The 14,663-nt window shown below is 37.6% G+C and overlaps 1 protein-coding gene across 1 annotated transcript in view; it reads right to left on the reverse strand.

Moving 5' to 3' along the window:
• ccdc6b (coiled-coil domain containing 6b) overlaps positions 1-14,663 on the reverse strand; it is a 34,021-nt gene that overhangs the window by 9,680 nt on the left and 9,678 nt on the right. Inside the window, exons 2-6 of the mRNA XM_084433653.1 lie at positions 13,713-13,862; positions 12,594-12,722; positions 12,407-12,510; positions 11,995-12,155; positions 8,679-8,835 (exon numbers count right to left, since the gene is read on the reverse strand). Of these exons, the coding sequence (XP_084289779.1) occupies positions 8,679-8,835; positions 11,995-12,155; positions 12,407-12,510; positions 12,594-12,722; positions 13,713-13,862 (701 nt within the window). The remainder of the gene's footprint in view (positions 1-8,678; positions 8,836-11,994; positions 12,156-12,406; positions 12,511-12,593; positions 12,723-13,712; positions 13,863-14,663) is intronic.

A 14,663-nucleotide genomic window follows, 5' to 3' on the forward strand; every position in this document is an offset into this window, starting at 1 on the left:
AAGTCAAAAATTATTAAATCCCCATGAGAAGAATGCAATACTAATGCAATACTAGAGATTACAGTTAAGGCATGACCATTGGACAGTGAAATGCTCATTGGGTCAGCAGGGTCAGACAAAAACAGGTGGAGAAGAAAAAACACATGTTAACTGCAAAAGAATGAAGAATTAAGGTGAAGAATTAAGTGTGAAACCATCGGGAACCCTTTAGTCTCCAGCGCCACCATTTTCCAGAACTGCAACCTACCTGGAGTCTCCAGAAGAGCAAGGTGTCAGGGTCTCAGAGACTTGGGTTAGGCAAAGAATCCTAAAAAATGACCCTCTCTTAATAAGAGTCACAAGCTGAAGTGTTGTTAAATACATGAAGACTGTTTTTTTTATAGGCTTTATAGACAGACAGATTGGGAGTGACTCTTGAAGGACCAGCACCAGATCCTCTTCTACCACTGTTTGAAGAATTCATCTTCCAGAATACATTTTAATACGTTTTGGGAGTTAATTTTTAGTCCATCTCTGCAAAACGGACTTCAGGGTAGGAGATGGACTAAAAATAAACTCACAAAACGTATTAAAACGTATTCTGGAAGATGAATTCTTCAAACAGTGGTAGAAGAGGATCTGGTGCTGGTCCTTCAAGAGTCACTCTTAATCTGTCTGTCTATAAAGCCTATAAAAAAAACAGTCTTCATGTATTTAACAACACTTCAGCTTGTGACTCTTATTAAGAGAGGGTCATTTTTTAGGATTCTTTGCCTAACCCAAGTCTCTGAGACCCTGACACCTTGCTCTTCTGGAGACTCCAGGTAGGTTGCAGTTCTGGAAAATGGTGGTGCTGGAGACTAAAGGGTTCCCGATGGTTTCACACTTAATTCTTCACCTTAATTCTTCATTCTTTTGCAGTTAACATGTGTTTTTTCTTCTCCATCTGTTTTTGTCTGACCCTGCTGACCCAATGAGCATTTCACTGTCCAATGGTCATGCCTTAACTGCAATCTCTAGTATTGCATTAGTATTGCATTCTTCTCATGGGGATTTAATATTTTTGACTTTTCAGTCTTTGTTAAATCTCTTTTTTGGCTTATTTTATCTGTAAAAGAAAACTTGCCTAATAATTCTGCACACCTGAAAATAAGACATTTTTCATTTCCAGCCTTCATGAACAATTATATATCACTTATACATGATTAAATACAAAATTAATAGTAGTTATTAAGATTAATATGGTTTGGAATTGGCAAAATGTTCCTGGAAATAAAATATGATCAGAAAATCAACATGCCTAATAATTCTGCACACACTGTATATATATATATATATATATATATAGTGAGGAAAATAAGTATTTGAACACCCTGCTATTTTGCAAGTTCTCCCACTTAGAAATCATGGAGGGGTCTGAAATTGTCATCGTAGGTGCATGTCCACTGTGAGAGACATAATCTAAAAAAAAAAAATCCAGAAATCACAATGTATGATTTTTTTAAACTATTTATTTGTATGATACAGCTGCAAATAAGTATTTGAACACCTGAGAACATCAATGTTAATATTTGGTACAGTAGCCTTTGTTTGCAATTACAGAGGTCAAACGTTTCCTGTAGTTTTTCACCAGGTTTGCACACACTGCAGGAGGGATTTTGGCCCACTCCTCCACACAGATCTTCTCTAGATCAGTCAGGTTTCTGGGCTGTCGCTGAGAAACACGGAGTTTGAGCTCCCTCCAAAGATTCTCTATTGGGTTTAGGTCTGGAGACTGGTTAGGCCACGCCAGAACCTTGATATGCTTCTTACAGAGCCACTCCTTGGTTATCCTGGCTGTGTGCTTCGGGTCATTGTCATGTTGGAAGACCCAGCCTCGACCCATCTTCAATGCTCTAACTGAGGGAAGGAGGTTGTTCCCCAAAATCTCGCAATACATGGCCCCAGTCATCCTCTCCTTAATACAGTGCAGTCGCCCTGTCCCATGTGCAGAAAAACACCCCCAAAGCATGATGCTACCACCCCCATGCTTCACAGTAGGGATGGTGTTCTTGGGATGGTACTCATCATTCTTCATCCTCCAAACACGTTTAGTGGAATTATGACCAAAGAGTTCTATTTTGGTCTCATCTGACCACATGACCTTCTCCCATGACTCCTCTGGATCATCCAAATGGTCATTGGCAAACTTAAGATGGGCCTTGACATGTGCTGGTTTAAGCAGGGGAACCTTCCGTGCCATGCATGATTTCAAACCATGACGTCTTAGTGTATTACCAACAGTAACCTTGGAAACGGTGGTCCCAGCTCTTTTCAGGTCATTGACCAGCTCCTCCCGTGTAGTTCTGGGCTGATTTCTCACCTTTCTTAGGATCATTGAGACCCCACGAGGTGAGATCTTGCATGGAGCCCCAGTCCGAGGGAGATTGACAGTCATGTTTAGCTTCTTCCATTTTCTAATGATTGCTCCAACAGTGGACCTTTTTTCACCAAGCTGCTTGGCAATTTCCCCGTAGCCCTTTCCAGCCTTGTGGAGGTGTACAATTTTGTCTCTAGTGTCTTTGGACAGCTCTTTGGTCTTGGCCATGTTAGTAGTTGGATTCTTACTGATTGTATAGGCTGGACAGGTGTATTTATGCAGCTAACGACCTCAAACAGGTGCATCTAATTTAGGATAATAAATGGAGTGGAGGTGGACATTTTAAAGGCAGACTAACAGGTCTTTGAGGGTCAGAATTCTAGCTGATAGACAGGTGTTCAAATACTTATTTGCAGCTGTATCATACAAATAAATAGTTAAAAAATCATAAATTGTGATTTCTGGATTTTTTTTTTTAGATTATGTCTCTCACAGTGGACATGCACCTACGATGACAATTTCAGACCCCTCCATGATTTCCAAGTGGGAGAACTTGCAAAATAGCAGGGTGTTCAAATACTTATTTTCCTCACTGTATGTATGTATGTATGTATGTATGTATATGTATATATATATATATATATATATATATATATATATATATATATATATATATATATACACATACATACACATCATTATGTATATATTATGACATGAGTGAAGCACAAAGCTTTGTTTACAAAACAAATAATAGGGTAGCAATCAAATGTTACATCGCAACCATGGAAACATTTGGATTTGTGCCAAATGAGAAAGGTACAGAAGTCCATAAATTTAAGCCATTTGTCAGCTTTGTATTCCGTTTTGAGATCTGGTCACCTGATTTTCCACGAATTGAACAATAATATCCACTTGACATGGAATCTCTTGTTTCTACTCCCAAATCTTCACTCACGTCTCTGGCAGTGCAACATCAAATCAAGGTCAAGGTACTGTTTATTGTCTCCCATAGGAGAAATTTGTCTCGGATGAGAGAACTGCTGAATTGTCAACCCACAAAAACATACATCATACAAACATTAACAACCATTCCACATCCAACACTCTGCCCTATAAAAACATTCTATAAAGAACAAAATACCTATATAAAAAAAAAAAACCTTTTAATTCAAATATAGCCTATATCTTGCACCAGTGGAAGATAACATTTGCTCTTCAGGCAAGTGTTTTATATTGTTGTTTATTTTACTTAATATTTAATTTTCTTATATTATTTATGTTACCATTATTTACTGACAGGATCTAAAAATCAGCATTGGCAGGTATATGAAACGGTGTCACTCGCCAGTTGTAACATTTTTATGAATTTTATTCATAAAAATATAAATAATGATATATTAAAATGAGAAGTTCTACAGAACGAACTCTACAGAAAATAATTGAAACATTAAAATATTACAGGTCAAATATGTGTTTCATATATATTGCTACCTCAAGCGATTAAAGCAATGTGACAAAAACACACGCAAACCTGACCCAAATGTTTTATGTTGAAATTGTTACCATCTATTTCCATTAGTTTATATCCAGCTAGTCACTTTTATGCATTCATTAGCCGGTGAAGTTGCTTTATTAAGTTGTAAGTTATTACCTTAGTAATGTACTATGAACTAACATGAATGATCAAGGTACAATTGTATTGCTCAAATATTAATACATGCAGTAAAAACAAATATTGTATATTGCATAATGCACACATAGTTCATGAAAACTAGCTAATACATCCTTGTTAACAAATGGGACTTGCAAAGTGTTACCTATGAAATTTACATGTGTTTCTAGGTTATAGCTAAAGAAGCACATATTTGACCTGTAATATTTTAATGTTTAAAAATTTTTTTTTAAAGTTTGTTCTGTAGAACTTCTCATTTTAATATATTCATATTTATATATTTATTTAATTTAGCACATTTCAGTTCAGCACTGTTGTACTTGGAGTGTTACGTTTGTTTTTAATCTTGTATCCATTTAAAAAAATATCGGTTGAATAATCGGTTATCTTTATGTATGGTCAAACCTAAATATCGGTAAAATCCACTATTGGTCGACCTCTATTGCAATCCTCATCCATCAAACCTTCACTAGCAAGACGCTGTTTTGTTTTATCCAGCTGAGAAACGTAGTTTGTGTATCATCTATCCAAACAGCAGTGGGATGTTTTGACATTCCGTTCAGTCTGTATTTCACACAGTGCTCAAGTTTTAAAGCGAAACACACACTGTAATGAATAATTTACTGTAAACGCAACGTTGAGTCTCTATTCTCTCTGCCATCTCTGATTTAATCAGCCTGGTTTTCTTTACATTAGTGCTGTTTGAATGAATTCGCTTACTGGATCATTAGACTGAAAACTTTTCCAGAGTTTAACGGCTTAAAATGATCTGATCGCAAACAGAGAAACGTAATGGTTTGAACAGAAATGTCCACCTACCAAGGTTTCAGGTACTTGCGCTACTGTAGATGCTCTCGACTTAAGATCATCTAACTGTAACTGCGTGACAAATTACGTTAATGAAGCAATTTTACATGCTTCAGTCATTTATTTGTTTTAAATTATTTTACAGCGTTAAGGATTTTGAATTTAATCACATGCGTTAACTTAGTACACCCCTCACATTTTAGTATATCTACTCAAGGGACCATACTATAGAAATTAAACTTGATATATTTTAGAGTAGTCAATGTGCTGCTTGTTTAGAAGTATATATTTACTGTCCTCTGAAAATAACTCAACATACAGCCATTAGTCAAAATAGCTGGCAACAAAAGTTAGTACACCCTAAGTGATAATAGCTGTACGTCGTTTAACCATGCAAAAACACATGTCCTATTCATCATGTTCAAGTTTTTGTCTGCTTGACAGGACCATACAAATGTATGTATCTTGTATAAGAGCAGTTAAAATCTGTGCTTTGAGTACAATTCTCTCATACTGACCACTGGATGTTCAACATTGCACCTCATGGCAAAGAACTCTCTAAGGATTTGAGAATTAGAATTGTTGCTCTCCACAAAGTTGACCTAGGCTATAAGAAGATTGGTAACACCCTGAAACTGAGTTACAGTGCAGGCCAGGGTCATACAGAGGTTTTCCAAGACGGGTTCCACTCGGACAGGCCTCGCAAGGGTCAATCAAAGAAGTCAGGTTCTCCTGCTGTACGTCAGGTGCAGATTCTGGCTTAAAAAAAAAAACAGACGCATGAGTCCTGCCAGCATTGCTTTAGAGGCTGCAGAAGCGGAAGGTCAGCTTGTCAGTGCTCAGACCATACGCCGCACACTACAAGAAGTCGGTTTGCATGGCCGTCGCCCAGAAGGAGGCCTCTTCTGAAGCTGGCTCACAAGAAAGCTTGCAAACAGTTTGCTGAAGACATCCTGTCCATGAATTACTGGAACCATGTCCTGTGGTCTGATGAGACCAAGATAAACTTGTTTGGCTCAGAAGCGACGTGCTGGTGAGGAGTACCAAGAAAATTGTGTATTGCCTACAGTCAAGCATGGTGGTGGTAGCATCATGGTCTGGGGCTGCATGAGTGCTGCTGGTATTGGGGAGCTGCGCTTCATTGAGGGAAACATGGATTCCAACATGTACTGTGACATTTTGAAGCAGAACATGATGCCCTCCCTTCAGAAACTGGGCCAATCGGCATGATAACGACCCAAACACACCGCCAAGATGACAACTGCCATGCTGAGGAAGCTGAAGGTGAAGGTGAAGGTGATGGAGTGGCCAAGTATGTCTTCAGATCTGAACCCTATTGAGCACCTGCGGGGCGTCCTCAAGCAGAAGGTGAAGAAGTGCCATGTGTCTAACATCCAGCAGCTCCATGATGTCATTATGGAGGAGTGGAAGAGGGTCAGGGCCGGCCCGCGGCATAGGCAGTATAGGCAAATGCTAAGGGCGCCACTCATCCATAGGGGCGCCAAAATGAGTGAACGAGTGATTTTTTTTTTTTTTAATTTAAAAAATAAATAATTGTAATAATACTATTTAAACCATTACTTCGAAATACTACCAAATAAAGCAAAAAAAAAAAAAAAAGTCCGGCACATCAACCTTCCCCCGCCCAGCGAGTGCTTAAAGTGCGTCAGAAAAAGAGCGCGCGCGCGATCATTTGTTGATAATTTGTTGTGTAGCGCGACAGCATTGCTTTTGGTTTGCTTTTGTTTGTTTTAACACACTCAGGCTCCCCTGTAGAAACGGACCTGGCAGCTCGCGCCAGGTCTAGACACGGTGAAAGTTTCCTGATTGTGACGGATGGCCAAATTTACATGACACATTATAAATTAGCATTATAGTCTGCAATAAATACAGTGTCAAAAAGAAGAGAAGAGGATAAAAGGGGATAAAGACAGGTAAAGTGCATGATGTAGTGAATTAACAGTATCTAATTGCATAGTAGTAGCCTAAGATACTATAATTTAATGGCATTTATTTTAACTTTAAACTTAATGTTAGCAGTTGTGAGTTCTCCAGAGGCCACAGACAGTGTGATTTTGTATAACAATCATGTCAGTTTTAAGACGCATTTTTTATCACTTTTTTAATTAATGTTTTACACTACAGTTGTGCAGTTTTGGGGGATATATGGCATTTTTTACATTTATTGGCAAAAATTAGTAATGATATTTATTTACAGGTTTATTAAAAATAGCAAAGTTCACATTAAATCTGTATTGTAAAACGTGCTATAAAAGATAATGGGGACTTGACTTGAATGCTAGATGTAATACACTACAGGCCAAAAATTTGGACACATTACTATTTTTAATGTTTTTGAAAGAAGTTCTTCTATCATTTATTTCTGTGATTCTGTGAATTTTCAGGATCATTACTCCAGTCTTCAGTGTCACATGTGACATCCAGTCTATCTCATGATCATTCTAATATTCTGATTTATTATGAGTGTTGGAAACAGTTCTGCTGCCTAATATATCTGAGGAATAAAAGGTTAAAAAGAACTGCATTTATTCAAAATAAAAAAATATTTTCTTATAATATAAATCTTCTTTACTATCACTTTTTATCAATTTAACACATCCTTGCTGAATAAAAGTATTGATTTATTTCAAAAAAAGAAAGAAAAAAAATTACTGACCCCAAATTACTGACCAGTAGTGTATATTGTTGTTACAAAAGATTTCTATTTTTAAAACATTTGCTTCTTTTTTTATTTTTATTTTTTTACTTTTTATTCATCAAATTATCCTAAAAAGTATCACAGGTTATGAAAAAATATTAAGCAGCAGAACTGTTCCCAACTTTGATAATGAATCATCATATTAGAATGATTTCTAAAGGATAATGTGATAGTAATGGTCCTGAAAGTTCAGCTTTGCATCACAGAAATAAATGATAATTTAAAGTATAATGAATTGAAAACCAATTATTTTAAATTGTAATAATATATCACAATATTATTTTTTTCTGTATTTTTGATCAAATAAATGCAGGCTTGATGAGCAGAAGAAACTTCTTTGAAAAACATTAAAAATAGTAATGTTTCAAAACGTTTGGCCTGTAGTGTGTGTGTGTGTATATATATATATATATATATATATATATATATATATATACACTGTATATCATGAACACAATGACGGGGTGAAATGGGCTGTGATGCATGGGGCGCCAGGTAAAATCTTGCCTAGGGCAGCAAATTGGTCAGGGCCGGCCCTGAAGAGGGTCCCAGCAACAACCCGTGCAGCTCTGGTGAACTCCATGCCCAGGAGGATTAAGACAGTGCTAGATAACAATGGTGCTCACACAACATATTGCCACTTTGGACACAGTTTTGACATGTTCACTTTGGGAGTACTCACTTTTGTTGCCAGCTATTTTGACGATAATGGCTGTATGTTGAGTTATTTTCAGAGGACAGTAAATCTGTACTACTATACAAGCAGCACATTGACTACTCTAAAATATATCCAAGTTTAATTTCTATAGTTTTGTCCTCTGAGAAGATATACTAAAATGGTTGCCGAAATGTGAGGGGTGTACTCACTTTTGTGAGATATTGGATATATATATATATATATATATATATATATATATATATATATATATATATATATATATATATATATATATATATATATATATATATATCCGTTACCACCGCAGTGGTAAAATAAAAAATGGAAACCGTCACAGCCATACTTCCAAAGCTTAATAATGTCAGATTCCACATCGTTAAAACAACAGTTACGATATTATTGTAGATGATACATATCGCACACCCCTAGTGTTACATGTGATACTTTGGGCTGCTTGTACCTCTCATCGTCCATCTCCAGGCTGGACTCACTCTCAGAGAGCTGCCGGCACAGCGCCTCCCTGCGTTCCACCTCCCTCTGGAGCTTCCTCTGCAGGCGGACGTTCTCCTCCCGCATGTGGCGCTCTTCTTCTATGTACTGAGCCCTTTTCTCTGTATCTGTAAACACACACACAGCAATTAGCTGAGCTTATCTTTATGGTAAAGTCATACGGTAACAGTGCATTGGTCCACATAAAGAACCATGAGAAAAATCAAATGAGGTCAACATGACAAAAAACATGTGACCATGTGAGAAAGTTTTAGTCCAGTTGATGGAACTGTCACTTGCTGACTGTATCGGGCCAGAGCATTTTGTTCTTACTTTACAACAGTCTGACATTTATTAATCACATACACTAATCACATACACATAGATGAAGGTAGCGTTATCTAATTTTTCTGAAACCATGAAAATGTTTTGTGATAACGTATCAACATAACTTGTGACACCCTGACAGGACTACAGGTGATGGACTGCTGGGTTGAAGACTAGGATTTTATGAACCATAAAGATAAAAAGGGGGGGCCTTTGCTCTCAGACTTCATAAACACGCACAAGAACCATGAGACCACAAGTCCTCATGAAGCGTGCCCTTGAAGACAGGGTGATAGAGTATTTCAGCAGAGTAATGTGTCCTTGTTGTTAATGCACATACTGCCATCTAGTTGCCATGAAAAGTAATGGCATGAAAAAAAAAAAAAAAAAATCACGTAGTTACAATGGTGAAAACAGGATTTGAGGATGTGGAGGTCAAGTTCACCATATCCCAATGGACACATTCTTTGCTTTTTTAAGTACTTTATTACATACTCACTCCCGTTCAAAAGTTTGGGTTTGATTAGATTTTAAATTTGTCTTTAAAAGTCTTTAATGCTCACCAAAGTAATTTTCAGCAGCCATTACTCCAGTTGTCAGTGTCACATAAACCATTCTAATATGCCGATTTGGTGCTCAAGAAACATTTCTTATTATCAGTGCTGCTAAGAAAAGTATCATGGTTTACACAAAAATATTTTCAGGAATCTTTGATGAATAGAATGAACAGCATTTATTTGTCCTAGAAATCTTTTGTAACATTATAAATGTTTTAACGTTACTTTTGATCAATTTAATGCATCCTTGCTGAATAGAAGTATTAATTTCTTCATTTTAAAAAACCTGACTTTTGATGAAAAGGAACAATGTTTCTGAGACAGCACAAGATATTAAAGGTACACAATGAAACTTTTTTTTTTTTTTCAAAGTTTAAAGTAAAAAAAAAATTAAATACTCAATACATAATGAATCTTTCTTCTAAGACGTGTTTTGTCTTAGCCTGATTCACTATGGCAAGCCGGCTTAAGTGTAAGTGTAAGCTTAAGTGTAAGTATATACATATAGAAACGTTGCTCCGGCTACTTTGACGCGTGTATGGTGTGGGAGTGACAAAGGTTAGTCGTCACAACGAGCGAGAAAGGTTGACACGGAGCAGCTAAGTCTCCAACCTCCGGGGAATCACCCGTTTAAACAAAAACAGAAAACAGAGGGGAGTCTGCTGGCAAAAAGAGAACGTGACACAGCTCGTGATAAAACGAGAATAAAGATTGGTTTGGCTTTCGTAGATGGGGAGAACTGAAGTATTTGAAATGCTGTAAATGCGACGTGGAGATGATGGTGTTTTTAAAGGTGAACTAAGTAACTTTTTTACCTTAACTGAACAGCTTCGGAGTCATTGGAATGGTTATATTACTTATTTCGGGTTGAATGGTGGTGGTTTCGCACCCCCCTGGTGCCCGTGAGCGGAAAATCCGCACTTCCAACTTTGAGCCGGCGGGCCGGCGGCCGCCGCGTCAGGAAGTATCGCGTGATATCAGGTCTCGCGATGTAGACAATTGCTTTACGGCCAAAAGAAATCTGCTAAAATGCTGTCATTATTGCGCTCCCTCACGCTGTTCGAACCCGAATGAAGAAGACGTTTTAAAGAATGTCCCATCTGCTTTGATGTCGTTGATCTACTAGCCTCTGGTGTCTGAGAATCACCAACGAGTTTTTACAACAGTGTTGTCAAATATCTATTCCGAAGCTGTGGGGGGAGCTCTAGAGAGAAACCTGCGAGCAAAAAGCGAGAATACAGCGAAGAAATCCCGAAACTACTGAGCCCCGCTTTAATCACTCAACAGGAGAGTAGCCCAAGGTATTTTTAACAGATAAATTGCCATATGTAGCTCTCTACATTGAGTTCATTGTAAAGCATCATCTATCGTGAAGGATCATTTCAGTAGGTTGTTGTAGAGCTGTGCTGGAATTTATTTTCAATAGTACGGTGTCTATTGATGGGTATAGCTACAGTAACATCATCATCTAGTCAGTTTTAGATCCTTTCCATCTAAACTGGCTATATCTCTTAAGCCTAGTAGTGAATGTTTCATGAGCAGTACAATCTCATTTAAAGAACCATATTCATCCATACAATCACGCAGAGCCGTAGCACAACCAAAACAATGTTCTTCTGTAAAATGCTTTTTTTTTTTTTTTTTTACCACTACAGGACCAAAAGTTACATAGTGTCCCTTCAAATTTTGATTAAATATATCAAAGACAAACATTTTCTTTAGAATATTCATTAGAGATTGAATCTGATGTAAGCCATACATTAACGTTTTTTAAGTAAATAGGCAAAAACAATTATTTCATGTTGTCAGCAGATCTAATGCAGCACTACCCTGGAAATCCAGAGTTCTCACAAAAGCACAAATTGAATTTGCTCAGCGAGTTACTCTGGCGTCGAGTAATGATGCTCATTAAATATGCCCTTGTATTCGAGCTGCACCAATCACATCGGGTTATCTGATATAGGCGGGCCAGAGGCGAGCTAAACAGATGACGACAGCGCTGTGACGTCGAAGTCATTAGTAAACATTGCAAGATGGCTACGGATGAACAAGTTGTTTGAAGCGGCTTTGGCCGCTACAATGAACGAGTTAGACTTGGCTTTTTATCTAAAAGAGGAACAGAAGACGGTGATCGAATCCTTTCTTTGCAATAAGGACGTTTTTGCGGTTTTGCCGACCGGATACGGCAAGAGTCTAATCTACCAGTTACCTCCGCTGGTAGCTAAGCATATGGGGCTTATTGTTGTGATTGGTCGTAGTGTTATCCAATTGCGTGCAGTGAGATTTTCAAAAGCATGCTTGGTGCCAGCCCTCGAGCTGGCTGATTTTCATTAGTCGATGCCAGACCATTAATCTTTCAGATTTGGGTCTGGATTTCCAGGCTAATGCAGTACTGGAACTTACGCTGTAGTTCTGAAGTGCGGAGGTTCTTCTTCAGACGCTCAACCTCACTCTTGAGGAATGTGATGTGTTGCATCATATTCTCAGGGGAGTCGATCTCCATAGAGATGGCTCTCGGGGATGGAGGAGCAGAAACAGGCTGGTCAAGCTTCTCCTGAAGAATCCTGCAGGGGTGGAAGAAAACAGACCTCTCATTCTCTTTCATTAAATCTAACCACCAAAATTCAGGCCAGAAAATGTACAGATACAACTGTAAATAAACAATAAACCTATTTAACACAAAAGCAGGTGTTCAGCAAATGGAACACTCACTTTAAATATTCAAAGTGGCTTCACCATGTTCTCAGTTACAAGGTAGTGTTTATATTTCTGAGGTGAGCCGTGGCAGTGTTACTGGCAACAGAATAGCACTGACCTTTTTTCTGCTTCCAGTTTGTCCATGCGTTTCCATAGCCGATTCACAAGAGCTTCTTGTTCTTGCTCTAAAGTGTTTTCCAAGTCGATCTTCTCACGTCTGAGCTAAAAGAACACAAAAAGTTCAAACATATGCAAAAATTGGAAAATACTATGTTTGGGACCACTAAGCAAAATTCAGTGATTACCTGTTCTAAGGTGAGCTGTTTGGAGATTGTGTCGTTCTCCAGCTTCTTGATCTTCTTCATCAGTTTGTTCACTTGAAACTCTTGTTCCTGTTCTAAGTGCTGCTCCAGTTCAGCTTTCTCATGTTGTAACTGAGCAAAACATGGAGAAAAAAATAGACTTTAAACTGATAAAACTATGAAAATAGTGTGTGCCAGACTAAAGCTGCTCAAGCCTAATTTTTCTCCGTATTATTATTGAAAGGGACAGGAATAAAAGGGACTTTAATGGTTCTTATTTTCTTTCCACTTATGGGTTCTAATTATATTTTGGTAACTTATTTATGTTTTTTAAATGCAAATAGTCATTGTATCATTTGGGTATTTTAAGGAAATTATTCAGTTCAGAAAGGATGCATTAAACTGATCAAAAGTGACAGTAAAGACATAACATTACAAAAGATTTCTATTTCACGTAAAAGCTGCTCTCTATTCATCAATCTTTAAAAATTGTGTCAGTTTCCTCAAAATAATATGAAGCAGCACAACTGTTTTCAACATTGATAAAATGAGAAAATATGCAGTCACAGATGACAATATGCTTCTCTGCAGCTCTCTCTTCCCAACTCCATTTCTGCCTCTTTCTCACATGTTCCACAGGAAATTGAGGACAAACAGATTTCCGTGACTCTTTAAGCCATAAGAAGTTCCTTAAAACGGCACTGCTGAAACAGTTCCCCAAAAGGTGGTGAATCACTACTTCTAAGGCGGATGAACCTCAAGAGTGTGGTGGAACTGGAAAGGGCCTTTTGAGGAAGTTATTTCCTAGTTAGGTGAGCTCGGAAACGGCCATCTATCACCAGTGTTTAAATTATTCCAGAAGGCTTGGTCAAGGGTGCTGATAAAGCAGTTTTCGAACAACATTGCAAAAGATTTAGCATCGAGATCTGCACACGATGGTGGAAATCATCTTATTCTACTTATTGTGTGCACTAAATTTGCTATGCAACATGTGCTCTTGAGAAACATGCATGATGCAATGCTCTGGTAAATGCATCAAATCTAATCTGTTAGTGGCCATTTCTTCAGTGCTGACCACAGCAAGCAAATCCCAGACACATCGAACGACAGCCGAACACTTACTTGCATGAGTTTTCGAGAAAGCTCATTGGTGAGGAACTCCTCTTCCTTCTCATAGTTGACTGCTAGTGTTTCTTTCTCTTTCTGCAGGGCCTGAATCTTCTTGAACAGGGTGTTACTGATGAACTCCTCTTCTTGTTCTGCTCTCGCTTGCTAAAAAAAGATGGTTTAGAAAGCGCAACAATGTTAGTCTACAGCAACTGAAAATACATCAGTAACTCTTAATAGTTGTTTCATTAACCTTATTAGTGTAGTCAAAAAATGTGATATTTCGATACGTATCGATACTGAAATCGACTGATCTATATAAGTGGCGTGCACATAAAGCCACCTCTCAAACAGCTTGTGAGTACTAAATTGAGTTCTTTTTTGTGGCTTATAGGACTTAAACGGTCAAATACACACACAATTATGTAAAAATATCCACCCTGGAGAGTTTTTAGGTAAACATCCAGTTTTGGAGCGTAAATAGATTAGAAAGAAAACTCATTGTGTATCAGTCTATTGGATCCGTGCATAAGCTCTTAAAGTGACAGCAGTCTAATATTCCTCCTGCTGTCAGTCATGTTACTCAAAAAACAAAAGACAAGAAAATAACTTACTGCTCTTGACTGAATAACTTTTGTAACTTTAATTGTAAGCATTATTCTGTAATTAATTTTTACAACGAAGACTATCCAGTGTATCGAATATCGATATTTTTTAAGGTATCGTATCGAAGTTAGAAATTCCAGTATCGTGACAACACAAAACCTTGATCTTGGAGACAAACCCATTCCTTCACTTTGCAAGCATATGACACATATATAATGGTAATAAATGGTTGGAAAATTGATAATGAAGGGCTGACTTTGAACAAATGTGGTGACCCTTTTGAATTATTTTTGCCATTAATATTTCTAGTATTTGATTAATTTTTCTGCCATTGTGCAGACAAGGATGAACAACTGGCTC

The sequence above is a fragment of the Rutilus rutilus genome, assembly GCF_951802725.1.
Source record: "Rutilus rutilus genome assembly, chromosome: 16".
NCBI lineage: Eukaryota > Metazoa > Chordata > Actinopteri > Cypriniformes > Leuciscidae > Rutilus > Rutilus rutilus.